General features: G+C 42.6%; 1 protein-coding gene across 5 annotated transcripts in view; it reads right to left on the bottom strand.

The window, feature by feature from the left end:
* The window catches only part of utrn (utrophin), a 185,651-nt gene that overhangs the window by 130,219 nt on the left and 39,497 nt on the right, over positions 1 to 15,935 (bottom strand). For all 5 annotated transcript variants that reach the window (XM_037085455.1, XM_037085454.1, XM_037085459.1 and 2 more), the window contains 25 exons: positions 14,916 to 15,053; positions 14,700 to 14,813; positions 14,416 to 14,571; positions 14,129 to 14,299; positions 13,822 to 14,013; positions 13,043 to 13,177; positions 11,255 to 11,404; positions 10,629 to 10,790; positions 10,103 to 10,234; positions 9,569 to 9,742; positions 9,205 to 9,360; positions 8,913 to 9,083; positions 8,387 to 8,566; positions 7,513 to 7,641; positions 6,736 to 6,906; positions 6,552 to 6,608; positions 6,251 to 6,406; positions 5,496 to 5,633; positions 5,238 to 5,333; positions 4,877 to 5,047; positions 3,917 to 4,089; positions 2,485 to 2,635; positions 1,359 to 1,534; positions 622 to 757; positions 20 to 169 (listed from right to left, as the gene is read on the bottom strand). In XM_037085455.1, coding sequence (XP_036941350.1) covers positions 20 to 169; positions 622 to 757; positions 1,359 to 1,534; positions 2,485 to 2,635; positions 3,917 to 4,089; positions 4,877 to 5,047; positions 5,238 to 5,333; positions 5,496 to 5,633; positions 6,251 to 6,406; positions 6,552 to 6,608; positions 6,736 to 6,906; positions 7,513 to 7,641; positions 8,387 to 8,566; positions 8,913 to 9,083; positions 9,205 to 9,360; positions 9,569 to 9,742; positions 10,103 to 10,234; positions 10,629 to 10,790; positions 11,255 to 11,404; positions 13,043 to 13,177; positions 13,822 to 14,013; positions 14,129 to 14,299; positions 14,416 to 14,571; positions 14,700 to 14,813; positions 14,916 to 15,053 — 3,735 coding nt within the window. The remainder of the gene's footprint in view (positions 1 to 19; positions 170 to 621; positions 758 to 1,358; positions 1,535 to 2,484; positions 2,636 to 3,916; positions 4,090 to 4,876; positions 5,048 to 5,237; positions 5,334 to 5,495; positions 5,634 to 6,250; positions 6,407 to 6,551; positions 6,609 to 6,735; positions 6,907 to 7,512; positions 7,642 to 8,386; positions 8,567 to 8,912; positions 9,084 to 9,204; positions 9,361 to 9,568; positions 9,743 to 10,102; positions 10,235 to 10,628; positions 10,791 to 11,254; positions 11,405 to 13,042; positions 13,178 to 13,821; positions 14,014 to 14,128; positions 14,300 to 14,415; positions 14,572 to 14,699; positions 14,814 to 14,915; positions 15,054 to 15,935) is intronic.

Here is a 15,935-nt window from a genome sequence, read left to right as displayed (position 1 = left end):
TAGGATGTAGAGTTGGTACCTTGCTCCAGTTGAGGTTGATGGCTCTCAGTTTGCCAACGTGCTGGTCTCTGCTCTGGGGGCTCACGGTCGGACTGGCCAGGATCTGAGGCGCGTGCTTGTTGAGCCATCCGAGACGTTCATTCTGCGCGTCCATCTCTTCGGCGAGGGCCTGCAAGGAAAAAAAAAAGGTTGTGCTGACCCTCGATCCCGCTGAGAGATTGATTTGGTGATACACAGCAGCACACGGCAGCACAACATCATTCATTATACTGTTTCGCAACTGATTAAAAGTCTGGCTGAGGTTGTTGTCTGGAAGGAATGAAGTAGGAAAACAATGAGCGATTGTATTACTCTGAAGAAAAATGCATCATTCAGAACAAGACATGTGAGAGTGAGGTTATTTCTGTGCAAGTTTGCCGGCTTTGAACATTTCTTTCTTGTGAGTGAATGCAGGGAGCAACTTGTGAGTACAGTGAAGCAAACAAAGAACAAAGGGAAAATGCAACACAGTTGGAGCTGGCCATAAAAATAACTGAGCCTATCCAGCTCTGGAGCGGGAACAGAAATCTCTGCACCTCTGTGGATGGCACTGACTTGAGCATTTTCTGAGCCTCGCTGTACCTTGAGTTCTTTGAGGTTTTTGTCAGTGGCAGTGACGGGTAAGGAGGTGACAGCGGTTTCTGCTTGCTCACACCATATAGCCAGCTCGTCGCGTCTCCTGACTAGCTCTGACAGGGCTGGGTCTCCTCCAGCCAGCCTGCAAACACACACACACGAAAACACTGACTTTATTTAGTCTGATTAGGATCTTCATTTCCTGCAGGTTGCTGGCCTAATCCTAAAATTTACATTTAAATTGCTTATATAGACTGATTGACCACACTGATAATGTTAACCTGCCAACACTGATAAAGAAACAAAGACTATCAGTGATGGAGAGGGAGCGCTAACCTCTGTGCTACATTATACTGTAAGACTAAATGTTACAGTGTAAAAATAACTGAGTTAGAAACATAGACTTTCCCCGTGGGGATTAATTAAGTATGCCTTCTTCCTCTTCTTTTTCCATCTTCTTCTATAGCAGATTTATTGCTAAGTAGGTTTTCACATTCAAGGGATCAGCTTTGGTGTTTAGGTGTCTTACAATAAATATATTAAGTAGAAATATATAAGGAAGCATAAAGAGCAAGTACTGCAAGTCTAGAATCACAAAGAGAAAAGAAGAACTATGCAGTTTTGTGCGGGAATTTGCAAAGTATTGACCAGAGATACATGAAATGTGTCAGATAGGTATGAATACGTGACGTGCACAAAAAAGATCTGATGTAGCATCCTGTATGTTTCCCAGAACAAACTACCTGCGCTGTCTCTCCACGGCCTGCCGGTGGACAGCTCTCCAACGATGACCAAGGGCGTCTAGCTTCTCCTCAAGCAGAGATCCGTCAGGGGAAGACAGCTGCCCGATTATCTGCTCTCCAGTGCGGTTCAGTAAGGCCAGGACAGGCTGGTGGCTGGCAAGACCTTCCTCGAGCTCCTAGAATAAGTATAAAAGAGTGACAGAGAGCACGAGGGACAGAGAGGGGAGAAAAACACACAAAAAAGGTGGAATCGGGGATCAATCAAACTGCATAAGCCAGATCACTCAGGGCCAAATCCCCCGGCTCAACTCCATCTGTCAGACTGACACATTGGCATGACTTGTGGCACATCAAGATTTAAGCTGCCAAATCTCTACTTCCACTAAGAGAGATTTAACCTGCCAAGACAGATCCGAAAAGCAGGGTGAATGATTGTAAAGTCCGCTAAAGGGTGAGTCAGCTAATTGATCTCTCAATTCCCATCCACTTGATCCTTCATCTCATTCTCTGAGACGGTGAAAAAGTGTAGAGGAGCCGGACAGATGGAGTGCAGCTGGAACTTTGTGAACCACACTGATAAAAGGTGTTAATGGCAGTGGTGCTGTCAGCGATAATGCTGCGGCTCCGGAGACTTTAATTCCCATTGGAAATGATATCGCCCATTTTAGTAATCAAACAAAGCAGTATCAGAGGCCCCTTCTCATCTTCCTCTCCAGTTCATTTCTCTCCATTTTCTCGCTCCGCATAATGAGCAGTTAGATGTGCAGTGGGTTTGTTTATCAGGTACAGAATAGCACCAAGATATCCCCCTGGGAAACCAAATGCAATTATCTGCTGACTAACATTCTCAAACATGTAGCCGCTTATATTTCGAACATATTACCACTGCATCCTGGAAAGGTAATAACATTGCCTGGGGCTTGTAAACATATGGGAACATATGAGTCTATATTCCACTTATCAGTTCTTATAATGACAGAGGTAGGATGCAATGAAAGATTACTATATAAGATCATAAAAATATATATAACAAATACAAATAGTTATATGCTGTGAGCCTTTTATCAATTGCACATTAACAACACCAATATTCCGACCTCCACGCGCTCCTTCACCTTTCACTGACCTCTTGATGTTGTTGTGCAGAGTCCAGGTCCAGCTGTCCGTCAGGGCCAACACTCTCAGACAGCAGTGTCTCTGTATCAGTCAGCCACTGGCTGAGGTCATTCATGTCACAGTGGAACTGCCTCCACTCCTCCACAGCGCGGTCAAAACTCCTGCAGCAGGAAGAGGTCTTTACAGTTCATACAGGCACCAACTATTCTTGACATGTACAAAAATGTAAAATGACAAACCCATCCTTTAACTGATTCCTTTGTATTAAATTACTTTCCTGTGTAACTGAGTGGGTGTCAATACCTCTTCTCTTTTTTTTTTTAAAGGTAAACTTTCTTTGATATTTGACAAGAATTTAAACCTATTCTAAAGGTAACCCAAAATAAAATTATGAACATGAAAATGAGCATAATATGTCTCTTTTAAAACTCAGATGAAGATCAATTTCCCAGAAACTCATGCAGACAATTACCCAGCATTATCTTTTTAACCTTACGCTCAGTGTATGATTGATTTGAACAATTAGAGTGAATTCTGGCTTTGATTTCTCCCTAAGAATTCTCGTCTCTTTCATGCAAGCAGGTTTATTCAGGGAAAATCCACAAAATGTCAAGGTGGACCTTCATTAAACACCTGAAAATGTCATCACAATCAGGCAAGTTCACATTAATTGAATAAATCAGCCCAGACCGAGAGGCTGCTCAGTTAAACGGCCTTATATATAAAAAGAATAAAAGATTTTGATCACATTGGTGGTCTGCGCGAGGGTCATTTCCTTTCAGAGAACAACACATCTGATCAGAGAGAGCAGGTGAGGAAATTAGTTCTGGATGAGCAATTTTACAAAATATACTCTATTCTTTTGATTTTTAAATCATGCCCAGAGGTTATTGTGATTGCAGATGGAGTGTGCATTTGTGTGCAATCTTCAAAATTAGCTTACCAGTTTATTCTAGCATGTGCTCATACTGCGCTCAGCAATCGTAGACTGTTTATGCCCAAGGAACTCTTGATGGTTGTCAAGGTCATGCAGTGTATGTGTGTCTGTGTGTGTGCGTGTGTGTGTTTGTGTGTGTGTGGTGTCAGTAAATGAATGAGTGAATGAAAATGTGAATAGGCATGAGATTGTTTATGCCCAAGGTATTGTTTTGATAGTAATCAAGGTCAGTGTGTGTGTGGGGGGTGCTTGATTGTGTGCTCTGGTCTATCTCTATCTGTTCCTGCTGTCTCCTGACTACCAGACAGCTGGCATTTAATGTTCCTGCAGCCTCGGCCACATACCCTGTCACACTCACTCACATCTGAAAACAGCAGCGTGCTCACTTCTCTCCCCAGTCACAACATTTTCTTGCGACAGACTTATTCAAGTTTTATTCTACAACTTAATACTGTGAGGAGTGAATGTAGAGTTATCTCTGCATGTGTCAAGTTGCTGCACGCACCCCTTGCGGTGGTTGTACATGCGGTTGAGGCGGTCCCACTCGGCGTTGAGCTGCGTGAGGGCGTCTGCGATCTGGGCGACTTCAGCAGGCGAAGCGTTTTGAATGGCATCGGGTTGGCGCTCGTGGATTCCTGTGACCTGCTCGCCGAGACGCTCCAGATTCTCTTTGATATTCTAGAAAAAGACCAGTGTGAAATTAAGGGAACACAGCAAGGTGAGCAAGAGGAAGGCGGGAGACTGTAAATTATAACAGAGGCTAAAAGGTTCCAACAGCAGGGAGGATTTTAAGTGCATTAAAAGGAGAAAATCATCAAAACATCAATTATAACGGATGATTGTCTGATCAGCAGAAAAACAAAGACGGTCCGTCTCATAGGACAGAAAAAGAAAGGACCTATTTGGCCCCAGGTTTTATCACGTTGATTTCTTTATGGTGCTGAAAATCCCCAACTTCAGTCCACTCTGCCCCACATCAATTGTTTCTGCACTATGTAACTTCAGGGTGAGGGTAAGATCACAGTGTTACATACATATTTACTTCAAGATATTCAAGACTCGACACTGATGTAATGAGTTTTGCTTTTAGTTAGCACCAACAGGAATGCTGCTAGTGACTTTTATCCTTTACTGTCCTTTTTTTTACCGTCATGACGGTACCTGGCCTCGCCTCATGTGAAAACAAGATGCCTTTGTCACATCTGATGAACAATGAAGTTTTGCTAATGTTAACTTTTAATGGTACACTATCAGCAAGCAACTGCTCCTTCCTCATCACTGGCTTACTGGATGGTATAGATATCACATACATGCTGATCGTAGCATTGGCAATGCATGAGCCTGTGTATACAGTGCGTAGGAAGGTTTGCATCGTTAATATTTATAATACTCCAATATAATTCTAATATCAACAATAATGATTAAATTCAAATTGGCACTATCGGATACATGAGTGAGGACCTACCTTCAGTGTGTCCTCTTGGCTAGAAAAGTCTTCGTACAGCCCCCCGCTGAGCTCAGAGGAGTTCAGGAGTAACTCACTGTCGGCCATGGCCAGGAGCACTTTGTTGATTTCCAACAGGTAGTCAGAGGGACTCAATGAGGGAGCGCTGCTACGCTCCAGCGAAGACATCTCCTGCGCCACGTGGGAGCGGGAGAGAAAAACAGAGAGGGGAGAACTGTAGTGCCACATGATGATACATCACACACATCACACTATGCTGAACTAACACTACAACCAAAAATACAACTTTGTCAGTTAAGTGACACACTGCAAGAGTTGATGTGAAGATAACGTGTGGCTCGTGCATGCGTAAATCTCTCACCTCGACTGCAAACTCTCTTCTTTGCTCTATGAAGTTGTGAGAGGACGACGAGTCCACAGAGACTTCCACCTGCCTGATTCGAAGCACCCTCAGTTCCTAAAGCAGCCAAACACATACAGATTAACCCAACTGCAACAGTGCACAGCAGGCGAACACGATATGACAGGCAGCTATGTTTTCTCAAGTTAGAAAACATTCTCATGCAGGCCTGTGCATCAGGAAGACGTGTTTTGTTTTTGTTTTTTTTTTGCATCTCACCCTGTGAGCAGAGTATTGGCTCTGCAGCCGGAGCAGCAGTAGTCTCAACTCCTCCCTCTGACCCTCGTCTGAAGTTTGCTGCAGCAGTTCTTCCCCTCTTCTCAGCAAATCTTCAACGCCGGCTTTCTCCTCATCCATCTGGTGCAAAAGAAACGATTGAGTTTTTCAACTTCAGCACACAGAAGTTCAGCTGCAAGTTGCTTCTTTGCTAAACAAGCAAAATGTTGTTGAAAGAGGAGACGCTGTAGACACTTCTCAGGCGAACAGTGTTTAAAAACACAATAGGAACTTCCTGATTCACACACACTGACCTTGCTTTGGACTGGTGAAGTTTGTTCAGTCAGTGTGTGTTTAAGGTCATAAAACCTTGATAACGCAGCTTGAATTCCAGACATGTTGGCCTTGAAATGCCAATTCAAAGCTCGTCTTATCAGGTGGCGGTTTTATATGGCCTGTAGCTCTGTATAAATCTCGTAAAACTTTCATAAGAGAATAATAAGCAACCTGGGGCAATTTCATGTGTGCTTTCAAATTTCTCTGGAAAATTGAAATACCTAACCTTACCAAACAATGTGAGGGCCTGTTTGTCTCTCAATACTGCACAACACAGTTTGGGACTCTATTTAAACAATTTGTATGTGTACAGCCTCATAATAATACAACTATAATCATCATCATCATTGTGAGTACCGTTCTTTGAGAGTTTTAAATGGAAATGCTGCAGATAGAAGTAACTGACAGGTGGCCTTTTGTACCTTGTCATCATCCAGGAGGCTAGCTGGGTCCTGCTGCTGCTGCAGAGCCTTCAGTGTGTCCTGGAGCTCTGCCTGAAACTCCTTCACCTCACCGAGGACGAGGGCCTCAGCAGAGCGACTCTGACTCTCTGCTCGGATCTCCTGGCTCTGAATTATCTGATGAGACGGACACAAACACACCTTAGGACAAAATAGGTACAATCAATGCAATTCTGTGAGCGTACGCCCACAGAGGGTGACACAAATTTGCTTCGAGACGTGATTAAATTGTCCTCGCAGCTTGTGCTGCTGTTTCTTGCACCTGCTGAGATGCCTGCTGGTTCAAGTCAATACCGCCCGTCTCCAGACTGGCCATCATCTGATTACCAAAGGACAAGAGGCAGATGGAGTGAGTTCAAACTATACAACATGCTATGCATTCAAGAGTTTGAATTAAAGTTCACGTTAAACCAAAAGAAGTAAAACTGATCATGGGTGTACAGTACCTGAGCAGTTCTGATGTGTTGGGAGACTTTGTCAAAGTTGCAGTTGAGCTCAGCCAGTTTGGGCTCCACCACATCCCGGCAGGCAGGCCCCCTGCTGGTCATCAGGATGATGGCCTGGTCCTTCACATTGTCCACGCGCAGACTGATGTCCTCCAGCTCCTCTAGCATGCGCTGAGGATAGACCACAGAGTAGCTGGTCAACTTATTATCTCATTACTGTCTGTTCTTTCTCAGACAGCATGTCAGTGCAACCTTGGTTTAGAGCAAAGCACAGCATGTACTGATCAAGGTTAGAAGGCAGTAGCTGAAATTTAGATCAGTCCTTCAGTTGTCACGGAAAGAGGAAGGGAGGAGTTAAACATTTAATACAATTGGATGATAAATCATTTGACACTCTTACATCAGTTTTTTATTCAGCCTTCAGGTATTTCCCATTATTCTAAAACACACTCTTCTTCACTTCAAGTTCAAGTGTCCTAAGAGCATCCAAATATGTGTGCTTCTCGAAAATTTTAATCCTAACTGAGCACTGAAAAGAATCAACTACAACAGTGGCCACAGCAGCAGGTAACAGGAGGGTGTTTTCCTTAATGGATTCTGATAGAAATCTTTTTCTTCTCAGAGGCACTGACTTCCAGAAAGTGATTCCAAACTAATATTACATACTGCTAAGTTCTTCACTGCATAAGTATTGCCAATTCTTACATATTTCTGAAAGAATTTACAGCACATTAAAAATAGTAAAGTATAACTTCATAACGAGCCCCTCTGCCTCACCTTCACTACCTTCTCCCTCTCTGACGGGGCGAGACGCTCAGTCTCGTCCAGGTGGATCTGTGTCTGGTAGAGCCAGGTGCTGATGTGAGCCAAGTTCTCATCAAAGATTTCCACTTCATTCTGGTGACTCTGCACACATAAGATGAAAAACAAAGGCTTAGTGTTCCCATAAGGGAATATAACATGAATCACTGTTAACAAAGGCCCTGCGGTGTTATTTTTCCCCAATGTTTGTACTAAAACAAAGTACAAACAATCTAAAACAAAGACTTTTTTATGATTCTCTGAGTTTTCCATAACCTTTACATGAGCTGCAGTGCGCAATTACTAGAAGAAACATGTCTTAGGCTTCTGTTCAAATTTGTAGTGGAGAGGTGATTTGCATTTCTTTGTTTTCTTCTTGATTCGATGTTTGTTCCATTCCCTAGCTACTGCAATCAGTTGACTTACAAAGGATAATGAGGAAATGTTTGATTTGGGCTGTAAATCTTTCAAAGACGCAACCTTGTAGTGCAATTTTTTAATCTTTCCAGCGCTGTGGTAAAACTCATTTCAAATTCAACTTTTTGGAAATTCAAAACTCACCATGAGTGCTTAAATTATTCCATCACATTTGGTATGCATTATAAAAGAATTATTAATTGAAAGAATTCATATTACTCAGAAAAACTGCATGCTGAAATGCCCAGCTAGGATAAATATTCATTTATTCACCTTTGTTGACTTGCAAATGATGCGAATGAAAGTCTTGTTTTGCATGTAACTATAAAAACTTAAAGCAGGTGGAGGAATTACTTACTCAGGGAACATGAAATAAACAACACAGCATTCCTTCATTTATTTAGCCTTACTGTATAAAAATAAAAGCACTCACCAGCACAGCGCTGAGCCAGTCCTCGGTCCAGGTGCGGACGCGACCCCAAGATTCGTTGAGGCCACAGAGTTTGTCTTCCAGCTGAGCCTCACTGCCCTCCACCAGAGTCTGCAGACCTGCGCTGGTCTCCATCAGGCTGGAGAGCTCCACCTTACGACGCTCCGACTCCTTCAACAGGCCCTGGATGAGGGATAATCACACACGTATGCAATATAATATATAAAGGCAGTATATTAATCTGTTTCATGTGATGTGATGTTCCTGTGGCTGTTATTAGAACTTATTGTACAGCACATCAAAAATAAAGCAGCCTCCATTTAAAACCCAAAACCCAGAATGGTCAGTATATACAGCATATATTCAACTTTTTTCTTTTCAGACATCTGCTAAAAGTGATCTACACTGTTTGAAAGACATGTTGATGTTTTCAGGAACATCGTATTGTCCTACTGCTCCACCTGCTGGCCAGAAGCAGAAACACTCCTGTGGTTCTGCTGGAGAGATTTGATGATAGGTTTGGACTCACATTGGCCCACGCGATCTCAGCATCGATGTCAGCCGGCATGTCTCCGCAGCTGTTCTTTTGCTGCAGCTGAGCCTCGCCGGTGGTCAGCCACTCCTGCAGGGCGGCGCTCTCCTTCTGGAACTTTTGAGACAGAGACAGAGCTTTTTCCAGGTCCTGCTTGCCCTCCGTTACCTGGAAAGAGAATGAATATCTTAAAAAAAAGCTGCTTAAAGTGGTGTCAGAGAATATGAGTGCGACTTACAATCCAACATAAGCTGCGTTTCATAGAGAAAAGTTCTAGAAATGAAGTTACCTGTGCCCCCAGGTCATTGTAGAGCAGTTTGAGAGCAGTTAGCTGTTCATCCATGGCCTTGGGGTTCTCTGTCTGCTGTTTCTGCACAATCTGTCGACCCGTTTTTATCACTGTCTCCACCTCCAGCTTCACCTCACTCAGCAACTTGTACAGTTTCTATAAATCACGCAAAGGAAAATAAGCTTATGGGTGAGTCTGTGACAAACACTTTATGTTTGTGTCTGCATTAATAGATAGCTAGGCCGACAGATGTATTTGTTTATGTATCCTTGAATAATTCTGCTTAACCTTTTTAATGGGAAAACAGAACAGTTTGTGCAATCAGCAAGAAAAATAAACCATCCGTGTGACTTGCAGCTCTCACCATGCAACCAGCGAGGTGGGACTGGATTTTTTCCGGGTCCACTTCCCCGACATCCAGAATGTGCAGCTCGGCCTTGGCGCCATCCAGGACCCTCTTACAGTCCAACATGCGCTGCTCAAAGTTAGCCGGCTTCTGGAACAGCTGGTACTTAGTGGAGATCTCCCTCAGCTTCCTCTGCAGTGTGTGAAAGGGAGAGGTTTGCAAAGTTAGACATCTGTATCACAACAGATAAAACAAGGTTGTGTTACCAGCCATGACTTAAATGTTTTTGCTCTACTAGTTTATAAGTGAAAAACTATTTCATAACAACAAGTGTTTTATAAATCCTGGATTGTATTAACTATTAAGCAATTAGATAACCTGTGGTCAAATATAAAAGACATTCTTGAATAATTATCATAATAGTTTAACAATGCTTCACAACAGTATTTCTAGTTTTAATTTAAACGACTTGATAATACTGGCAGAAGGAGAAACCAGTCTATAATCAGCTCCCTGCAGTTCCCAATGTTCTCCAGCAGGAGTCAGTGTTACCTGCAGCTGGTCCAGCATGCTCCCACCTCGAGCAGCTTTGCCATCAGTGGTGGGGGGAGGCAGGTTGGCCACATTCCTCCTTCTCATCTCCTCCACTGTTAGCTCGTGGGCTGCGATCTCTGCCCCAATGGTCTGAAAGAAAAGTAGAAATTAACATCCATACAGATAGACCCTCTTACACCTCTTGAGGTCCTGAGTTCATCTGGGCTTTTTCAAGTTTTTTGAGTTTCATTCTACTTAGAATTTATCAACTAATTGTATAATGAGGTAAGAATTGTATTTCTTAATGCATAAATATGAATTTACTGCAAAGAATCTGTGAACATCATGTCCCATTGTGTGTATATCATATTTGTACTATGTACTAATATTTTACTACTGCTACAATAGTCTTATGGTGAAAGGGGAGCCTTGAGACAAGTGAGATGAGCCCGCGTGAAGATCCATTAAGTTCCGGTGCTTCCCCAAGTTACACATCTTTAGGAGAAATCCTCTGGCATGTGTGTTGCGCACATGCGTGCTATACCTGCGCCTCTTGCGGTAGCTGGAAGGCGTCGATGCGGTCAGTGAGGTAGGAGGTGAGCGTGTGGTCCAGCTGGCTCAGAGATTCCTGCAGTGCTTGGAGCGCGTGTTCGTTCTCCTTCAGACTCTGCAGCTGCTGCTCAAGGCTGATCTGCCTATTCACCGCCTGGAGGACATCAAGTCAAGGATTTCAATATTCTGATAATACAAATATAAGCAACAAAGGGGAATTTTATGTCTTAAAATGTTAGTTGGAAAAGACTGAACATAGCAACTGGTATAATCAATTATTCACTGTTATACATGGGAATGTAAACATGCATCTTTTTTTGTTGTTCCTGACGTGATAATGCAAGGAGAACACCAAATGCTAAAAGATGCATATAAATAAACCATGAACCAAAAATAACTGAATAATATTGTAGCGTACGGATACGTTTGGTTAAAATGACACTGCCATTTTTGTCAATTATATAATAAAACATAAATTTCTGCAGGAAAATGATGTGCATAGATCCTAATTTACTGAAAAAGAAATCCCACTATAACACATAATGTATGCCCTTTTTTTCTACACAAACAACACACACGCATCCAACATTTGCTTACACACAAAGACAAGGGCCTGACCTGGTGGTTGAGCTGCTCGTAACGGGAGTTGAAGGCCTCTAGTTTTTCGCTAATGAGTTCGTCCAGTATGCCCCCGTCTATCAGCGTCTGACCCAGCTCTCTGATTTGCGTCCGGTTGTCCCCGGGGTGACGAAGCGCACTCTCCAGAGACTGGTGGTGAGATGGAAAGATGGAGAAAAGGGTGAATTAATGAGCAAAGAATCAAGCAAAAAAGGGAAGGAATAGTAGTGGTGAAATTCCTAGAAGACAGTAAAACAGCCGCAACAAAGATCCAGAAAGCAAAACTGCTTTGCAGTTCCAAAACATTGCCACAGAAGCTATAAAAACAGCCAGAATGAGAGAAAACACTGGCCAAAATATATGTTACCACTTTAGGAGCTGAAAAGGTAAAAGTGCGTGAGTGTGTATGTGTGTGAAAGATGAGAAAGAAACAAGTAGCTGAGCAAACAGACGGAGTGCAGATGCAGAAAATTGCCACGTTGGGTGTGTCAGATGGAGGCTCACGGAAAAAAAGATGATAACTGAGCGAGAAATGAGAGACGAGTGAGAGAGGAGCTTGTCGAGGGACGGGACTTGTTTGGATCCAGCGGTCACTGTTTACGTGGGGTCGTTAAATATGCTTTCCATCCTGGGGGTTAATGAATAGACAGAGAGAGAGAGAAAGAGAAAGAGAAAGAGAAAGAGAGAGAAAAAGAGAGAGAGAGAGACAACCTCCCTCCAGAGGGGTGAGTCTGATTAGTAAACTGGGAGAATGGGAAGGGTGAGGGGTGACAGAGGGAGGTTGAGAAGAATGGAGGGAGGGGGAGAGAGAGAGAGAGAGAGAGCGAGAGAGCGAGAGAGAGAGAGAGAGAGAGAGAGAGAGAGAGAGAGGGAGAGAAGTAACAGCCAAAAACACATAAGGACAAAGAGGATGAGGGTTGTCTTCAAGGGTCTTCAATTTCCTTCATCACTATGCAATGTAACAGAAGCAGCACTGTGATTAAAGTGAGTTTGACAGTCGTGCTGCAGGCGGTCTGCAGATATAGCAACAGAGCAAGACAAAGCAGGAGAAATTTGGAAGACAAATTCAAAGGCAATTAGGTTATCAGCAGAGACAGAATATTAAATGGATGGCTGGTTTATAAAACTTAAAAATGTATCCTACTTACAATGAATGGACATCTTAAAGCTTTGGAAGCATGTTGATTGGTAATTTTATCTGAACTGACTAACTTCCTCAAGGAAAGCTTCTCTAAAGAAAAACACAGGTTGGCCAGTCTAACTAAAAAAAATCATTAATATCATTAATATTCATGAAGTAACTAATTTCCACAATAAGTGAGTGCAAAGATTCATCAGACTTCTTTCTCACTTTTGGTTGACATGTGCCTGCAGACAAGTGGGATGAATATGTGCATTTTTCTGTTGTGTTTCCAAAAGTGATTCAGCATTTTCTACGCTTAACCTGAAATTAATTAAATTATGCAAATTTAGAGAACATAATCATATTTTTTCATTTTCTTGATTTTATTCATGTGTAAACAGAAGATATATTTGATGTTTGGTAAAAGAGCAGTGGCTAGTGATCACATATCAGTTAAGGCAAATGTTTGGCAAGATATCATTTGTGACCCACAGGCCAGATCATACGGAGACATCCATGATTATTCTGACCGTAAGAAATAAACCTTTTTTTCAAAACCTTTAAAATATTGAGAGAATTAACAGAAGAGAAGCAGCAAGTACAATATTAACTGATTTACTCAATATGACTACAGTAAGTGCTTGAGTGTGTGTTTGCATTTGCACCTCCAGAGCTTCAGTGATGGCCTCAGTACTCTCTGGTAGGTTGTCAGTAGCTTGGACCTTCTCCCCAAGGGTGTTGAGCCAACCCTGCTCCATATCCAGGTACTGAAGCAACTCCATCCAACAGGACCACACCTCCTACAGAATATACCCCAACACACACACAAAAAACACACAGACACACAGTCAGAAAATGTGCTCCTAAACACTACTATGAAGTGACAGCTCTCTTAAGTATGCCCTCTCTTACAACCCAACAGGACAGTACCGAAAAAAAACTCCACTGTCGGGTATTTCTACAAAACAACCTCCTGAATTTAACTCAGTTTAAACTGTAGAACAAAAGGGCAAAGAGGGGATGGTGACTAATGGAAGAAAAGACAAAGTGTATGCATGAGCATAAGCAAAACTCAGTGGCGCATCTGACCTCTAACCCTGCAGAGTCTGGCGGATGATAATCAAAAGCAGTGCCCGAAAACTATGATTTTACACTCAGCTCTGAAAATAATCATCTGTGCCCATGCAGCTTCTCTCATTCTTCGCTTTCAAATTTACAAAACAAAGCTCACGAAATGTAATTCATGTAATTTCATTGCTGAAACAGAGGAGTTTCATGTATGTGTAGATTATAACCTTAAACTCATCGCCAACTTTTATTTACTTTCATCAAGCGCTTCTTTTTATTCTTTTAAATGAATCCAGAACAACTCAGACATCCAATCTTTTTATTTCAAACAAATGAAAATGCTGTTCTTCTCCCACACAGAGGATCCACACATTACCTCCAGAGTGTGACACTTGCTCTTGAAGCGGTCACAGAGCTTGTGGTAGTTGGCGAGCACCACCTCCAGCTCCGTGGTCAGCTCCTGTCCACTGCCTCCACCAGGGGGCGATGTTGTCGCCACCAGCAAGTTGATGCTGTCTTTCAGGATCTTCACCTTCACCTCCTTCTGTAGCACATCCTCTTTAGCCCTCTGTGAGAGATGAGGACGACAGTGACGGCAACAGAATAAGAGAGTTAGACCAACAATCACTTTACGCATCAAAGATTTTTGTTTTTTTCTTCTTTGTTTTCAGATTTTGAGTTACCTTCATCTCATCCAGCGACGCTTCCAGTTCCTCAGGACTCTTGTATTCAAAGTCCCTCATTAGAAACTCCTCGTCTACCTGAGCCATCCACTCCTGCATCTCCGCCAAGTCCTTCCTCAGATTCACCTGCCTCTCTCGACACTCTGCCACACGCTCCTGATGGTTCAGCAGCTGGGGGAAATAATGTGACAGCGGGTTTGGAAGTGGAACAAACAGTTACTGTTGCCTAAAACCGAAGACATAACGAGACATAACGACACACAGTGCAAACAGAGAAAAGTACTCACCTGTTTGCTGAGTGTGTCCCATCTGCCCCGGCACCCATCCAACTTATCCTGCCCCCACTTGTCCAGTCCTGGCACTGCAGCTGCCTGTATAGCACGAACGTTCTCTCCCATCTGCTTCAACGAACCTTCCACTGACTCCATCTCATTCACATACTCCTTGTTAGCGGACAAAGGAAAAATGAGAAGAGTAATACTTACACATGGATTCTACCTTGGAAGAATGTTATCGGAACTTGCAGTAACATAACAACCTTTTTTTTAACATTTTTGCTTTATTGTCTTACCTTGCACTGGTTAAGCTCTTCCTGTAGACGCTCCTTGTCGCCCAATCCCGTGGCATCACGAGACAACACTTCCTGAACCGCATCCAACCAACGTTCCACTTCCACCAAACGCACCTAATCAAATCGACATTCAATTCAAAACATTAATATTACAAACAGTAAAGACAAAGTTTACAACTGTAGGATTTTCTCGATCACCAACTACAGCTACTTTACCTGATTGTCCTTCATGCTACCCAGGATGCACTGCAGCGTGCCCAGCTCTTCACGCGCACTGGATGATAGCTGACTCCATCGTTGCAGTTCCGCTGGATCGGAGGCTTGTTGTGTTTGCTCAATCTCTAGACACAGGCCCTGAGGTGAAAAAGAGTTCAGGCTTAAAATGACGTGTTCAAGCTGTGTGTGTAAGTAATGGATAACCATGGGAACTCTTATTGCCTGTGAAGGGACTCTGCCATGAGAAAATTAGTCCCTGATAATAACAATAACAATGTTTAACAGTGAGTCATCCTCTTTGGGAAAAGAAGATATGAGATCCTTAATCTAATGGAGACTGACGTAATTATCTAAGAAAAAAGTTCTGTAAACATTTGTGGATGCCCAGTCCATTTTAAAACAACTGATCCCAAGTCTTCCAAAATAACTTTGCCCTGGTGCTGGGCAGTAACTGTTCCATAAATTCAGCTCTATTATACTTCATTACATTTGATTATTTTCTCCTCACCTATTTGAAACGTGTATACAAACAGACAACAGCTTAAACCACCTTTTTACCAACAGGTTCTTCTGTTAGTAACCCTCATCTTGGGTGGGTTGCAGTGACTCGTACTCTGATTGCAAATGTCTCCTCTACCATATTTTCTTGTCACTCTACCTCCACAGCGGTTGGCAAACCAGCTTAGACGTGTCATCAACTGTCGCTCTCAGGTCATATGAGAACATGCAGGGGCATCCCGTAGCCAAGATCGTTACCCTGCGAGGCAGCTCGACTGATGAGTTCATGGAAAAATGCAGCCATGATTTGCTTCATGCACTTCATAACAACAACCATTGTTAAATGGTCAAATTAGAGCAAAAACTTCAGTCAATTGTGATTCCACTGTTAACAAATATCAGTTGCAACCAATAAGTGCTTAATAAATGGTTCATAAATTATTACATTGTTCTTTAACATATATATAACAATAATCTGAAGTTTAATTAACTTTAATTGTGCCATCGACTGATGATGGTTAA

Source organism: Acanthopagrus latus, chromosome 22, assembly GCF_904848185.1.
Source record: "Acanthopagrus latus isolate v.2019 chromosome 22, fAcaLat1.1, whole genome shotgun sequence".
Taxonomy (NCBI): Eukaryota; Metazoa; Chordata; class Actinopteri; order Spariformes; family Sparidae; genus Acanthopagrus; species Acanthopagrus latus.
This window is presented reverse-complemented; position numbering and strand designations above follow the sequence as displayed.